We start from the raw sequence: 17,237 nt of genomic DNA, 5'->3' as shown, positions 1-17,237 counted from the left end.
CAAAAAAACCTTCCAAATTTGAGAAAACTATAAACCTATCAATAAGAAGCTAAATGAATCCCAAGCACAAGCAACATGAAGAAAACCACACCAAAACCGCACCACATAAAAATCAAATTGCTTAAAGTCTGTGATAGAAAGAAAATCTGGAGTGAAAAAAACCCCCACTTTATTGCAGCAAGGAACAAAGATAAGGATGGCAGATTTCTGCTGAGAAACAATGCAAGCAAGATGACAGTAGAGTGGAGCAACATCTTTATAGCACAGAAAGAAAGAAACTGTCTACCTAGAATTCTGTACCAAGTGAAAACATCTTTCAAATGTCCCAAGGCGTGGGACCTGAAATGGCTGTGAGGCAAATCCTCTCACCAGGAAGCAGCAACAAAACTGGACAACTATTTAAGGCCTAGGAAATGAACCAAAGTTGTATAATAAAACTGAGAAGCATTATTTGAAAAATTCTACAGAAGCTTGGTGAAAACAGTGGGCATCTTGATGTTTTATTATGGGGTTATTCACACGCTCTCCCCTCCAGCTCTGTGGTCTTATGAGGGAGAAGGGCAGGCCTCCTGGAAGGGTTAACTTTATTTGGGCAAAACACAGAAAATTCTGTACTAGGGATGTCAAAACTGATAGCAATCAAAGTGGCAAATATTCAGGGAAGACCAACATACTAACAAGGCAGAGATTTCAATGCTAGTGGGTGCAACTAGTCAGAAATGGAACAGGAAAATCAGGGGACTGAGATAATAGATGACAATTATGTTTTTATTAAAAAGTAATGACATCCCAAAATGGAATCACTTTTGGTAACCCATGTCACCAAAACATCTATATATATAAAAGCCCAGTGACTGGAATGATGGAACGACCAGAATGACTGGTGGCTATGACGCACACTGAGGCAGCCAACCAGCCTGATCCAGGCCCTGATTGGCCTCCTCCCCCGCCCCGGCCTGCCTCATCCCCGATCAGTCCCCAACACCCTGATCAGGGGCAGGGCCAGCTGGCCAACCGCTTGCAGCTCCTCCCCCCCGCCAGCTGGGGCCGATGGGCATCCATCGGGGCGGGCCGGCCAGATCCCACCCATGCACAAATTCGTGCAGTGGGCCTCTAGTCACTTAATAACTAACCTAATTGTAGTTTTAGCCTTTCCCAAGAGTGGAATTTTAAACCAGTCTGGAATTTCTGATCAACACTAGTGAGGTAATCTGCTTGATAAGACCTCCTGCTAAGGGAAGGTGTCCGCTTAAAATAATCCACTCTTTTTAACTTTTAGTCTCATCCTCTTTCTGCCTATGAAAACCTTTTATTTTATACAATTCATCAGAGCACCCTTCTAGTTGCTAGATGGAATGCTACCCAATTCATGAATTGTTTAATAAAACCAAGTAGATCTTTACACTTACTCAGTTGAATTTTGTTCTTTAACAATACAGCAAGAAAGATAGGTTGTAAGGCACCTTCTGGTGCCATGTACACCAGGAGACATATACAAAAATGCTCATGACAGTGCTGTCTCCAAGAGCAAAACCCCATAAAAACCCCAAATGCCCATCAAGAGTCAAAAGGATAAATAATACATTTTCATACAAAAAAAATTTAGGAACAGAATATTGAGGAAAAGAAGCAAGTCCCAGAACACACACAGTATGATTCTATTTGTGTTACACTGAAAAACAAGACATTGTTTAGGGATATAGGCATATGCTGTAAACCTCCAAAGTGGGCTCCTGAGGATTAGATACTGGGCAGCCTGCCTGACCAAGGTCAGCAGGGTAGGGACGAGAAGGGCATGTGAAGGACTTGAAAGAACAGGACGCTGAATAACAAGATGTCTTGTGATAGGAGAAGTCACTAACCAGGGAAGGGAAAAGGTTCCAGAGCTGGAAGCATCAAGAGAAGGGATTTAGACCTAGACTACCTGACTTTAGACAAGTTTTCACCTTCAAACTCAGGATATAAAGAGCAAACACAGTAGTACATGCTGAACAGCCTTGTAAGTGCCTTCAGAAAATGGAAACAGATAATTTTCAAACTCATCATAGTCTCAAACAGAGGCAGATTTGCCAAGACACTAATGACACCTAAGTTTCAGGACCCCTCACCTGCTCAAACCCCCTTCCAAGGCCCTGAGAAGAGCCCCTAACCATTTTGTTATTTTTCCTTAAAGAGCCCCAACTGGTATAAACTTCAAGCCTCACAACATTGACCTGAATCCCAAAATGGTGAAACATTAACACACAGCCAGAGGAGACTCCTGTTTAAATTCTTGCTCCTACTGAATTTTCCTCCTCATGAAACTATCTCCGAATTTAAACTACATTTCCCTCAGGAACTAAAAAAGTATGAAAAAATCTAAGCTCTCAAAAGAGTGTGCCTAACAAGGCTCCAGAAACCCCTGGCTGTGCCCTTTATTCTTGTCTAGAGATCTCAGGATACACCGAATCTTGCTGGATAACTCAATGCAATGTAAGATTATTTTTATACAGGGCCTTTTGCTGAGAAGGTACAAACTAATTTGGCAAATATCCTTGCCAAATATTATCATTGGCTCAACTATGAGAAAGCACAAACACCTCTGTGTTGTGACCACAACCTGCCTTTATGACACTGCAATCTTGCCCAAGGCTGGCAGCACTGTCACACGCTCCCTGCCCTCAACAAATGTCCAGGACTCTGGAGTCTTCTGCTGCAGGATGGAGCAGAAATGCAGGGATTGCAGCACAGGCACAGGAACACATGCTATTCCTTATCACCCCAGCGTTTTGTGGAGCACCAGAACTCCCTGTGCTTTGTTTTCTATGTTAATGGAGGAGCAGGAGCCGAACCACTGATCTAAGGACAGGGAGAGGAACCTGCCACCAGACAGAATTATTTTCAAGAACAAATTACCCAGAAAGAGGATTTGCTTAGTGGAGGTTGAGAAATTTGTAGACTAAGTCACAACTCTTCCTCCCCAAAATGGCTGTATCTAACAGGGGAAGAGGAGAACTCATTAAAAAATGTTATTTTGAGGAAACCAAAAAGGAGCATGAATCCCCATGAAATCCATGCAAGATCAACAAGGTTTTTGAGAATTTTATATAAGCAGAAACACTGCCAGAAAGGTAGAGAGAGTATGAAATGAGGTAGTTAGATCCCCAAAATTGTACTGGTAAGAACCAGACTCATAAAAATACTCAGTTACAAAGTGTCATCTTCATGAAAAAGGAAGGATGACAGAGAGAGAGAGAGAGAGAGAGAGAGAGAGAGAGAGAGAGAGAGAGAGAGAGAGAGGAAGAAGGATGACAGAGGTATAGCCACTAGCCCAGAGGGCAAAACTAAGAGTTTAGGAGGGTGGAACCAAGGGCCCAGAGGGCAGAGTTAAAATTCCTGGGGGACTATTTCCAGGCCTTGAAAACTAATCCAGGAACTGGAGTTTGTCCAGCAGGATTTCAAAACTGCCTTGGGCTGGTGACTCCTTTTTATCTTCAAATTCCCCCCTTCTGAACCAGAATGTCTATAACTGTTATCATATGCCAATCCCATCTAGTGTGTTGGGAGGGTTGGGGCAGGTAACTTGTCTCTAATTTCACAAGTCCACAGATGGAGAGGAATTATGTTCAGGAGTGGTACTCAATGGATTACACTCCAGAGCCTCATCTGTCCCTGATTTAGATACTCTTTTTTTTTTTTTTAATTCTTTTTCTCCTTCAATTTTGAATGATAGCCTTGCTGGATAGAGTATTCTTAGACTCAGTCCCCTGCCCTGCATCGCTCTCTATATTTTCTTCCATTCCTTTCTAGCCTGATGTGTTTCTGTTGATAAATCATTTGATAATCTAATGGGAGATCCCTTGTAGGAAACTCTCTCTTTCTTGCAGCCTTTAAGATTCTCTCTTTGTCATTAACATTTGCCATTGTAATTATGATGTGTCTTGGTGTAGGTTTTTTTGGGTTAATCCTGTTTGGGACTCTCTGTGCTTGTGTGACTTTCTTCTTCCTCAAATCAGGGAAGTTTTCTGACATTTCTTCAAGTAGGTTTTCTAACCCTTGTTCTTCTTGTCGTTTTGGCACCCCTATCATATGTATGTTGCTTTGTTTCATGTTGTCCCAAAGTTCCCTTAGGCTCTCCTCCTGCCTTTTAATTTTTTTCTCCAATTGCAGTTCATTTTGGATGTATTTTGCTGCCCTGTCTTCTAATTCACTAATTCAGTCCTCTGCTTCTTCTAATATACTGTTGAAACCTTCCATAGTGTTTTTTATTGTATCTACTAGGTGTATCGGTTAATAAGGTGGATTTTTTTCAATAGATGGAGTTACACATATGTTGATATATATGCGATTTGATATGTATGCTGTTGTTGTATTGATAACAAGCTTCAAAACTTCCTATGTCAAATTTTCTGAAGGTGTTAACATCAAAGATATTTTTACACTTAAAAATGTCCAATTTTGTGCCCAAAAAAAGAGCATTTGTGGGAAGTTTTAATTCATTACTTTATTTTGAAGAAAAGTGCTGCTGAATACTTTGGGAAGCTTATGGTGAACATGCTCCATCTCAAGATACTTGTGAACGTTAGTGTAAACTCTTTAAAAGTGATGATTTCAATGTGAAAGACAAAGAACATCCAGGTCAACCGAAAAAGTGTAAAGACCAACAATTACAAGCATTATTGGATGAAGATGCGTGTCAAACTCAAAAACAACTTGCAGAAAGATTAAACGTTGCTCAGCAAGCAATTTCCGATCATTTACAAGCAATGGGAAAGATTTTAAAGGAAGGAAAATGGGTGCCACATAAACTGAATGAAAGACAAATGGAAAACTGAAAAATTATCAGTAAAATGTTGCTTCAACGGCATGGAAGAAAGTCTTTTAAAAATATTTTTATTAATTTCAGAGAGGAAGGGAGAGGGGGAGAGAGATAGAAACATCAATGATGAGAGAGAATCATTGGTTGGCTGCCTCCTGCACGGCCCCTACTGGGGATTGAGCCTGCAATTCAGGCACGTGCCCTTGACCAGAATCAAACCTGGGACCCTTCAGTCCGCAGGCTGATGCTCTATCCACTCAGCCAAACTGGCTAGGGTGAAAGAAAGTCTTTTTTGCATCGAATTGTGACTGGTGATGAAAAGTGGATTTTGAGAATCACAAATGCACAAAATCATGGGTTGATCCAGGTCAACCATCAATATCGACTGCAAGGCCAAATTGCTTTGGAAAGAAGACAATGCTCTGCGTTTGGTGGGATCAGGAAGGTGTGGTGTATTATGAGCTTCTAAAACAAGAAGAAACCGTTAATACTGATTGCTACTGATAACAAATAATCAATTTGAACCACACTTTGATCGTGAAACGACCAGAATGTGCCAGAAGACACGGCAAAGTAATTTTGCTTCATGATGACACACCATCACACACTTCAAAACCAGTAAAAGACATGTTAAAAGATCTTGCTTGGGAAGTATTAACCCACCTGCTGTATTCACCAGACCTTGCTCCTTCAGATTACCACTTGTTCCAATCAATGGCACACGCACTATCTGAGCAGCACTCCAAAACACACGAAGAAGTGGAAAATTGGGTCTCTGAATGGTTTGTTTCAAAACAAGAAAAGTTCTATTGGGATGGTATCTACGAATTACCTGAAAGATGGGGGAAATGTGTAGCTAGCGATGGACAATACTTCGATGCTATTGTGTTTTCTTTGATTACAAAATCTGCATTATTAAAATATATATTTTATTGATTTTTTACAGAGAGGAAGGGAGAGGGATAGAGAGTTAGAAACTTTGATGAGAGAGAAACATTGATCAGATGTCTCCTGCACACTCCCTACTGGGGATGTGCCCGTAACCAAGGTACATGCCCTTGACTGGAATGGAACCTGGGACCCTTGAGTCCGCAGGCCAATGCTCTATCCATTGAGCCAAACCGGTTAGGGCCAAAATCTGCATTATTAACCGGTACACATGGTATATCACTCTTTATTTCCTCATGATTCTTACATAAGTTATTGATTTTCTCATCCATCTGGTTTATAAACTGTATGACCCTTAGTCTGAATTCTTTTTCTGACAAATTGTGTGCCTCTGTTTCATTTAGTTCCTTTTCTGGTGATTCCTCCTTTCCTTTCCTTTGGGGGTTGTCTCCCCATATTTGCTCTCACCGAAGGATCTAGGTATTGAGTTGCACTGGGTCTGTGACTGCAGTGGCAGGCTTGGCAGTGGGTTGCATGGTCACCAGGCCCGGGGTTGATGCATTGGGCTTGGCGGCAATTCATGCATGGGGTTGCTGTGTGAGGCATTCGGTACAGGGCTTGGTTGCGGCACGTGGGGTTGCTGCATTGGGCTTGGTGGCAGCTAACGCAGTCCTGGCATCTGGGGTTGCTGCATAAGGCTTGGCTGTTTGTGCGTGGATGGGACACTTGCTGCATAAGGTTTGGCTGTTCTCATGCAGACACGGCACCCGGGGTTACTGCGTAAGGCTCAGCTGTTCGCACATGGATAAGGCGCCTGGGTTGCTGTGTAAGGCTTGGATGTTTGTACACACGGTTGCCTGATTTAGATAATCTTGATGAAGAGATTTTAGATTTTTGAGTTGGTGAGATTTAGGACTTTGAACTGTATCAAAATGGGACAAGGCCTTAGGCAGGAGAGAATGTATTTTTCATGTGGAAGAGGCATGAAGTGTAGAACCAGAGGGAAGACTGTGATAAGGAAGAAATTTAAGGGTAAAAGAAAGATGATCTGAGTGGGCCTCCTCTAATCACAAGAGCCCTTAATAAGCAGAGTTTTCTCTGACTGGTAACAGAAGAGGAATTCAGAGAGATGAAAGTTTGAGGGAAATTCAACAATGCAAGGGAGGTTCTCTGTTGCTGAGATGAAGAAATCACAGGGCAAGGAGCATGGGGAGGAGGAACTAAGAGTGGTCCTCGCTCACAGCCAACAATAAAATGGGTCCTCAATCCTACAACCCAAAGAAACTGGATTCTGCCAGTAATCTGGATGAGCTTGGATGCAGGTTCTTCCCCAGCACCTCCAGATAAGAGCCTAGTCTGGCTGATGCCTTGACTTTGGCCTTATTAGACCCCAAACATGATTCTAGTCAGGTTCACCTGGACTTCTGACCTACGTAACTGTGAGATAATAAAAGTGTGCTGTTTTAAGCTATTAAATTTGTGGTAATTTGTTACACATAGAAAACTCATCCAGAGTTTGTTTAGGTCTACAGATTCTATTTCTGAACATGTTGCTACTCTAGCCCATTCTGAGAGCAACTCTCAGCTAGCAACAAGAGGACCAGGTACAGTTCTGGGTTCAGCCCTTCCTAGCACAAGTTTCTTCATCTGAAAAATGGACGGGCCAAAGGAGAAAAGCTGTAAGAAAACACTTCTACACCATTAAGTCTTTTCAAATATCAGATGTATTACGGATCACAACATCCATGCCAATACCTGCAAAAGAGGGACCAAGACATAGCTCACCTTCCTCAGGCCAAGACTGTGCATTGCTGGAATAAAGATATGCTCCTTCTCCTCCTGTTAGAAAAGTTCCCAGGAAACACTCATCTCCCTTTAAAAACAAACAAACAAACAAACAAACAAACACAAAGAACAGGTGAGTCATAGCATAAAGATTCATAGAATCAAAAACTCTTACCCAAGTTTGTCTACAAAAGTTGCCGAGTCAGTTTCAGATATACCCAACTTATTCCACCATCTTTGACTTTGCCCAGATCTTTGTCATGTTACTGGAACCCTTTTACTTGTGCTGATAAAAAGAATGTAAGGTCCTCTCTGAGTCTAGGCACCAAAGTTTGCAATGCCTGTTTATATTCAAATAGATTTATATCTATCAAAGTCAGCTCTTTCTGGCCTAAAGGTTTGACCTTTCAGCTCTATATGTCAATCTGAGATCTGCTTTTAATAGTACTGGAAGATTAAAAACAAAAACAAAACAAAACAAAAAACACTGCAAAGTCTAAATGACAGAAAGAATCCTTCTAATTGTGTATCCCATAAAATGGTTATTTCTAGAACTCTGCTGGGAAGAATGCAAAACAGGAATTGAGACAAAGAGGTACAGATCCTTTAGATTAGCCTTAAAATGAGACGTTTTAAATTATCTTCATATATTTGTTTACATTTTATTTTGATACAGTGTTAATATTAAGAATAAGACTACTTACTTTCACTGCTTGCTGGGTTTTCTCAGACAATTTTACTTCATTATCTTCTACCTGTGCCCAAAAGGAATATAGATTTTAAAGTACTACTTCAAAGGAAAAAACTCTGCTAGGTGTCCCTCATCCCCCATCACACCCATGGGTTGGAATATTTCCAGGAGACTGAGTGGGCAGTCCCGCCACTAATCCAGTCTCTCAGGTCCTGACCACTGGCAGAGTTGGCTGCTGGTCATCAAAGCCCAAGGTCATGATGGGCTCTCTTACTGGGACCTGAGGTTCAGCTAAATGAGCCTATGATATGTGGAGAGGATATGTTAGTCTCCACTTACACTTCACTTCAGAGAAAAACAACTATTATTGGGGATGAAGGAAAGAGAACATATTAAAATATTTTGAGTGTTTGCATTTAAACATGCTCATGTTGAGATTAACTCTTGCTCTTCTCCATCCATGTCAGAATTATAGTAACAGGATATAAAGAGCTTCTAAAATGGGTACTCATTTAGGTCATTACCAGACTCACTGCTTTCTGTATTCCAAGGCACTAGTATTTTAGAGCAAGTCCCACTGATGAAAAGTGGACCTTTCACACATAGAGAGACACTGCTGTACAAATTCAGTGGCAAACATTCTAACCACAGAAGGGAGCCACATAAACCACTCTTCACTATTTGTGTGACCCTGGACAGGTTGGTCAATTTCTAAGCCTCAGTCTCCTTATCTGTAAAATGGGGGTATTGATTTCTTCTTTCTCCAAATTTAATAGGGACCCACATAACTTAGTTCCTTCCTTTTAGAACTTTTCCAAGATTATGAGTTAAAGAAACTAGATTTGTTTATATAAAGAGAAAGCTGAGATAAAAAGCTTCCATTCCTGAAAGCAGCTAGTTCAGGATCTGACAAGACCCAAGGAAAAGACTCTTCCTCAAATGCTCTCCCTGATTTCTCCCCATTTACATCCACTTCACCTGATGAATGATACTAACCAGCCAGGAGCAGAATCTGGGTATGGCGGCTGTCAGGACTATGGAGCTGGTTTCTGTGTTAACAGTGCCATCTGTAGGAAGACCACAGACATGCAGGTTACTGCTTACCACCTGAGCCCACCTTGCAATCCCCAGACAGCTACACCTTTCCCCTTCTCAGGATGAGTTTGATGCCCTCAGGAAATGAAAATTTCCTCATCAGGGGGCGGGGGGGTGGGGTGGGGACTAATGAAAAGTTCCCCCATGTGATTAACTCTGTTAGTTTTTACAACAAATAGACACATTTAAATGAAGAATTCTGGGAATTAGTCCTTTTTATCTATACTTTTAATTTTTATCAAGGTAGTACAGGTGTGTACATATCTTTTTTGGGGGGGGATCACACGTAATTTTTATTTTGTTTATACATTTATTTTCTACTAGAGGCCTGGTGCATAAAAATCTGTGCACTGGATGGGGGGGGGGGTTCCTCAGCCCAGCTTGCCCCCTATCACATACTGGGAGCCCTCAGGGGATGTCCTACTCCCTGCTCCCTTGGGGAGCGGGCCTAAGCCACAGTCTGGCCTCCCTTTGTGGGAGGCGACCGGGCTGATTAGGAGAAAGCACCAGCCCCATCACCCCGCTGCTGCAGCCACTGCCAGTCACCGCAGCCACCAAGGTGTTTTCATCAACACGGACTCCAGCCCCTTTACCATGAAAAAATGACAACTTTTTTAAGGCATTTTCAAGATGTGTCTTTCATAGGATATGACATTTCTTTCTTTTTTTAAAAAATTTTATTTATTTATTTTTATTTTATTTTATTTTTTTATTGCTTAAAGTATTACAAAGAGTATTACATATGTCTCCTTCCACGCCACACCCCTTGACATTCCCCCGGCCTCCCCTACCCCCCAGTGGCTTGTGTCCATTGGTTATGCTTATATGCATGTATACAAGTCCTTCGGTTGATCTCTTACCCCTGCTCCCACCCCCCAACCCTCCCCGGCCTTCCTGCTGTATTTTGACAGTCTGTTCGATGCTGCTCTGCCTCTGTATCTATTTTTGTTCATCAGTTTATAATGGTCTTTATTATCCATAAATGAGTGAGATCATGTGGTATTTTTCTTTCATTGACTGGCTTATTTCACTTAGCATAATGCTCTCCAGTTCCATCCATGCTGTTGCAAATGGTAGGAATTCCTTCTTTTTTACAGCAGCATAATATTCCATTGTGTAGATGTACCACAGTTTTCTAATCCATTCATCTGCTGATGGGCACTTAGGCTGTTTCCAGATCTTCGCTATGGTAAATTGTGCTGCTATGAACATAGGGGTGCATATATCCTTTCTGATTGGTGTTTCTGGTTTCTTGGGATATATTCCCAGAAGTGGGATCACTGGGTCAAATGGGAGTTCCATTTTTAACTTTTTGAGGAAACTCCATACTGTCTTCCATAGTGGCTGTACCAGTCTGCAATCCCACCAGCAGTGCACGAGTGTTCCCTTTTCTCCGAATCCTCTCCAGCACTTGTCGTTTGTTGATTTGTTGATGATAGCCATTCTGACAGGTGTGAGATGATATCTCATTGTTGTTTTGATTTGCATCTCTTGAATGATTAGTGACTTTGAGCATGTTTTCATATGTCTCTTGGCTTTCTGAATGTCCTCTTTTGAAAAGTGTCTATTTAGGTCCTTTGCCCATTTTTTGATTGGATTGTTTATCTTCCTTTTGTTAAGTTGTATGAGTTCCCTATAAATGTTGGAGATTAGACCCTTATTGGTGATAACATTGGCAAGTATGTTCTCCCATGCAGTGGGCTTTCTTGTTGTTTTGTTTATGGTTTCTTTTGCTGTGCAGCAGCTTTTTATTTTGATGTAGTCCCACTTGTTTATTTTCTCTTTAGTTTCCAATGCCCTAGGAGCAGTATCAGTGAAGAAATTGCTTCAGCATATGTACGATATTTTGTTGCCTTTGGATTCCTCTAGTATTTTTATGGTTTCCTGTCTTACACTTAAGTCCTTTATCCATTTTGAGTTTATTTTTGTGTATGGTGTAAGTTGGTGGTCTAGTTTCATTTTTTACAGGTGTGTACATATTAAAAATCAAACAAAACATTATCAGGCTCATCCTACCAGCCCTGGATATTATAATTTTCTAGAATTCTTTGTCAACATAATGGGTAAAAAAAGGAATCTAATTATTGTTTCAAACTGCTTTTTCTTGACTACTAGTAAGACTGTACATATTCATATATATGTATATTCATATATAAGTGTATGTGAGGATAATATATGTTATATATATATATATATATATATATATATATATATATATATACACACACACACACACACACACACACACACACACATATACATACACTGAGTGGCCAGATTATTATGACCACCTGACGTTTGTAGGCAAATTAGCTATAATTTCGTGCTGAAGTGGCTAGAGGGCCAGACCATTATAAATAAGGAAGCAGGTTGTATACCACGACAGTAGAAGTGATTTTTTTTCTGAAGATATGGGTAAATAACATGATTTAACAGCCTTTGAATGTGGGATATATTTGAACGTGAGTGGCCAGATTATTATGACCACCCCATCAGTACTTCGTTGGGCCACCTTTTGCCTTCTATACTGTGGCGATTCTTCTTGGCATTGGCTCCACGAGATGTTGAAAGGCGATGCGAGGAATCTGACACCATGCCTGATGAATAGCACTGTCCAGTTCTGTGAGATTTGATGGTTGTGGAACTAGCTGCCTAATGGCTCTTTTAACTTCGTCCCACAAATGCTCAATTGGATTGAGATCTGGTGATTGTGGGGGCCACCTAAGCAAGGTAAAGTCTCCCTCATGTTCTTGAAACCACTCCTGCACAATACGAGCACCGTGGCATGGCGCATTGTCTTGTTGGAAGAAGCCATCTCCATTGGGATATGCCATCAACATGATAGGATGAACTTGATCAGCAACGATACTTAGGTATGTTGTGCTATTCAGACGTTGTTCCACACGAATTAAAGGGCCCAAATCATGCCAGGAAAACATGCCCCAAACCATAACATTGCTCCCACCAGCTTGAAGGCTTGTACTCATGCATGTGGGGTGCATGTTTTCATGCTGTTTCCTCCAAATTCTCACTCTGCCATCTGCATGATGCAACTGGAAACATGATTCATCGGACCACATGACTTTTTTCCAATGCTCGACTGTCCAATCCTTGTGTTCCTATGTAAATTGGAGACGTTTTGTCTTGGTAACTGCAGACAGCAAAGGTGTTGGAACAGGCCTTCGGCTTCCATATCCCATACGATGCAGTGTACAGCTAATTTGCCTACAAATGTCAGGTGGTCATAATAATCTGGCCACTCACATTCAAATATATCCCATGTTCAAAGGCTGTTAAATCGCATTATTTACCCATATCTTCAGAAAAAAAATCACTTCTACTGTCGTGGTAAACAACCTGCTTCCCTATTTATAATGGTCTGGCCCTCTAGCAACTTCAGCACGAAATTATAGCTAATTTGCCTACAAACGTCAGGTGGTCATAATAATCTGGCCACTCAGTGTGTGTGTGTGTGTGTGTGTGTGTGTGTACATCTCCTATCTAATAAAAGAGTAATATGCAAATTAACCATCACTCCTTGACAGAGATGGCAGCTCCCATAGTGGCCAGGGTGGGATGCTGGCGGCGTTGCAGGCCAGGCTGAGGGACCTCCCCACCCCCAGTGCACGAATTTCATGCACCGGGCCTCTAAAATGTATATATATAACTGTTTTGTTTTCCATTTCTGTGATCTGCCTGTTCACATATCTTGTCTATCTACCATTGGATAGCTTGTCTTTTTCCTATTAACTCATAAGAGCGCTTCATAAATTTGTTGATCATTAATATTCTAATATTTCACTAGTTTATTGCTGGTCTTTTGACTTCACTTATGGTTTACTTTGCCCCCCACCAAAAGCTCAAGCTCTGCTTTCCAGTGACCATATACACTTACCCTTTTCTTTAACCAAGATCTGAGATGTCAAAAATGATTCTGAGAAGACCACAGATCCTAAGCTCCCCCTTCCTCCCAGCAAGTCAGGAATGTCATAGACAGTCATACAAGCCTGTATCAAATTAGAAAATAGAGTTATACCAGTTGTCAGTCTTAAACCTTCAAGGAGAGACCCATAAGAAACAGACCACAAAATACTGCTTTCAGGTACATTTCAAAAGAAAACTGCAGAGTTTCTAAGAAAAACTCAAGCTATCTGGAAATATGTCTCAGAACTGGGAGATGACTTAAAACACAGGCTTCCCTGCAACTGCTGCTTCTTCTTTTAAAGATTTTTAATTGATTTTTAGAGAGGGAGGAAGGGAGAGGGAGAGAGAGAACACAGACCAGTTACCTCCTATATGCCCCCTACTGGGAATCGAGCCAGCAACCTTTTGGTGCACAGGACTACGCTTAACCAACTAAGCCACACTGGGCAGGGCCAATTGCTTCTTGATCAGAGACACCCTAGGGTTAGAAGAGTATCTTTATGTTTCTATAAATTCCCTCACACTGTTTATCCTCCTTAAGAGGCAAAATAACAGCCTTTCTTCTTTCTTTTTTTTAAAAAAATATTTTTATTGATTTCAGAGAGGAAGGGAGAGGGAGAGAGAGATAGAAACATCAATGATGAGAGAGAATCATTGATCGGCTGCCTCCTGCATATCCCCTACTGGGGATCGAGCCCGCAATCCAGGCATATGTCCTTGACAGAAATCAAACCCGGGACCTGTCAGTCTGTAGGCCAACACTCTATCCACTGAGTCAAGCAGGCTAAGGCAGAGCCTTCCTTCCTTCCTCTTCTTCTTCTTTTTTTTACAGCCTTCATTCTTAACTGTGACTAGTCCCCAGCCGTTTAGAGTTGGAAGTGTTTCTGGTAGGCTTCTATACGCTCACAAACTCATAAGATTCCAGCACGTCTACACTTTTATCAATTCCTTCTTTGGTGTAAGTTCAAATTCTGAATGGGTCTGGAAGGTCATTCATTTGGTATTTATACATGTCTCCATGGATATTTTGGGGTACATGTCAACACCTGCAAATGCGACCTTCAGAACCCAGAAAACAAAAAGACAGCCATTCAAGCTTTTACAGGAAGACAAATAAAAACAAGAGGCTTCAGTAGGCTGGAAAAAAAAAACCACTGGAGCAACTCAGAGAAGCTCCTGAACGGCTGGTAACAAAGCCCCGATTACCACTTAAAACTAGTGAAAACGGAACAATTCTGGGGGGAATCTAGCAGAAATGCAGAAAATGGTATGAGCCAGGGTCTGGGTGAAGGACATGAAATAGTCCCCTCACGGCTGACGTGGTTGAATGGCCAGGGGCAGAGCTCCTGAAGCCAGAGTCTGCTTCACACATTGTTGTGTTGGCCTGGGACCTGCTCCACTCTCAGGACAGAGACAAAAGACCGAGGGGTCTTGAAGGAATTGCTAGATTTTAAAATAAAAAAAGGTGGCTGAAGAGTTGAAAAGAAGAAAACCACAATTAAAGCCAGAGTCCTCATTTTTTATGTTGTCATGATAAAAGGATGTACATAAGGCACAGGTAGGCTTTTATATTTTAGTTAACTTTCTGATTAGGCTCGACAGTGAGAAGGTTTATCTAAATCTGTTTCAAAGAACTTTGAACATCTGAAGACACAGAAGCTTCCTGGGCTACATGGTCCCTCTTAGGTGACAATGTAACCTTACTTCTTTGGGTTCCAGATCTATCAGGATGACAAATCCTGTGGATTCCTCATCCCTCTCTTTCATATTTGGTTTCTGGTAGTGAGGAAGGGGAGAAAGAACATTAAAAACTACACATGTAACAAAATTTAAAAAACAAATTACTAGAAAAAATACATGTATTTGTTAGACACTATGTGTACTTTGAAGCATGTGGCGTGTGGAGAGAAAAAGATGTAAAACACAGTCCCTATCTTCAGGAAACTTTATAATGTATAGTTGGAGAGACAAGAGCATTCTTATACAAAAGACATCATATGTTAATACAGAATTACTCCCTGATATATGTAGCACAAACTATACGTAATATAGAAATACAGCACTTATAGGAAGAATCAATAGGAAAGCTTGGAGAGGAGGCAGAACTTCCTCCCAGCCTGGAAGGGAGGACAGGATTTGGACGGAAAGCACCAACTTCCCATCTCTTCTTTCCTATTTCATTAGCTGCTGTGGAAAGCACACTGAACATAACAGTATGATTCTACTGGACTTCTAACCACCTGTTTCTCTGCAAAGCACCTTCCAGAGCACTGCAACAGTCCAAAAGAGAAGTCAGGGAGTTTAAAGTCTAGCAAGGAGATAAAGTACTATCACCCAGCCCTAACTGGTTTGGCTCAGTGGATAGAGCGTCGCCCTGTGGACTGAAAGGTCCCAGGTTCGATTCCGGTCAAGGGCATGTACCTTGGTTGCAGGCACATCCCCAGTAGCAGGTGTGCAGGAGGCAGCCGATCAATGTTTCTCTCTCATTGATGTTTCTAACTCTCTATCCCTCTTCCTTCTTCTCTGTAAAAAAATCAATAAAATATATACAGTGGGGCCTTGACTTACGAGTGTCCTGACTAACGAGTTTTTCGAGATACGAGCCGTCTCTTGGCCGATTTTTTGCTTTGAGTTGTGAGCTAAAATTCGGGTTATGAGCCAGCTTCAGATACCCCACCGCTAGTTGGCACAGCGAACGTCACAGTGAATGCCACAACATCAGCCCAGCATCACGCGTCTCACTCGTTCACTTTATGATTTGACATACGAGTAATTTGAGTTATGAGCTCCATCACGGAACAAATTAAACTCGTAAGTCAAGGCCCCACTGTATTTTAAAAAAAAGAAGTACTATCACCCAAATATCAGAAAGCATTTCCCAGCATCCTGATGATGTCATGAAAAAGTCTCAATTAGTTCTAAAAGAACATTGACACAAAATGTTGACATGTACAAAGGAGCAGCTACACTGTAAAAACAAAAATTACTGGCAACTTTAAAAAATTACCCTTGTTGTACTACTCTCTTTAGGTGAGATAACACTACTATGTTTCTCCTGGTGATGGTGTTGGGTGTGCATTTACATAAACTCATCCACAGCTGCCCACCTAGATCCAGGTGACCAAAAAGCTCATTGGAATTAAGGTTCAAGCAGTAGCTATAGAACAGACTTAAGGTATAACTTGCACCCATATGTATTACAACCAGAATCTTGGCTGCATGTCCACCATCCTCTCATGAATTGCTTGCCAATCTTCTCATCAGGATGCACTGGGGTAAATGGAGGACTTAGCCTGTGGCTGGGAGCAACTAGTCTAGAAACTTTGGCTCCCCTAGGCCACAGCAGCCCAGCCAAGGACCAGTATTTTTGTATCATTGAACCATTCCTCTGGCCTATCAGTGTGCCCCCAGCACATGGGTAGGAAAGCTCTGCTCTGACCCTCTCACTTCTCTAGAGAGTCAGGACCCTGGCTTCTTTGTTTGTTCTTGTTTCATTTCACAAGCTCCTGCTAAGGGTATTAACACAGGCCTTGGAACAGTTTGAAGCCAATGAAACTCCTCGGTCTATGTTGAGGTAGGCTTGTTCTCAGCTCACATTTCCACATGAGGGCAGAAAAATCTCAGCCAATTGGAGGAAGCCTTCTGGACCTTAGGAAGTCTTAGCCCCTAGCTCAGACTCTGGACCTGAGGGAACCTAGGTATGGGAGGGTGGAGGTGGTGGGCCAGGCACAGCTGCCTGGGCACCCTCAGAAAGCACAGATGCACCACTGCGGCAGCTGGAACAGTTCTGAGAGTAGGACAGTTTCCTCAGGGAAGGGATGGGCTGCCTAAGACTCCCACCACTTCTACCTCACCCGTTGTAGATGTCCCTCTCTAGGCCATTCCCGGCCAGCTGACCTGTTAGAGCCCTCTTACCGTCTTCACAAAGTATAAGCTATCTTCACTGTCCAGAGGCACGATTCTAGAAAAGGAAAGAAATGGGAGAGACACTGAACATTTACAATGCTCTCTTTTTTTCAACTTAGCAGCAACCTACCTACAGACCCAGATTTCTCT

At 41.8% G+C, this 17,237-nt stretch overlaps 1 protein-coding gene across 3 annotated transcripts in view; it reads right to left on the bottom strand.

Moving 5' to 3' along the window:
* Positions 1 to 17,237, bottom strand: part of DNAAF9 (dynein axonemal assembly factor 9) — a 137,247-nt gene that overhangs the window by 49,946 nt on the left and 70,064 nt on the right. For all 3 annotated transcript variants that reach the window (XM_059705665.1, XM_059705663.1, XM_059705664.1), the window contains 5 exons: positions 17,097 to 17,142; positions 13,153 to 13,264; positions 9,159 to 9,229; positions 8,176 to 8,226; positions 7,472 to 7,559 (listed from right to left, as the gene is read on the bottom strand). In XM_059705665.1, coding sequence (XP_059561648.1) covers positions 7,472 to 7,559; positions 8,176 to 8,226; positions 9,159 to 9,229; positions 13,153 to 13,264; positions 17,097 to 17,142 — 368 coding nt within the window. The remainder of the gene's footprint in view (positions 1 to 7,471; positions 7,560 to 8,175; positions 8,227 to 9,158; positions 9,230 to 13,152; positions 13,265 to 17,096; positions 17,143 to 17,237) is intronic.

This window comes from Myotis daubentonii, chromosome 8 (assembly GCF_963259705.1).
Source record: "Myotis daubentonii chromosome 8, mMyoDau2.1, whole genome shotgun sequence".
NCBI lineage: Eukaryota > Metazoa > Chordata > Mammalia > Chiroptera > Vespertilionidae > Myotis > Myotis daubentonii.
The sequence above is the reverse complement of the archived record's forward strand: the minus strand, read 5'-3'. Positions and strand labels throughout refer to the sequence as shown.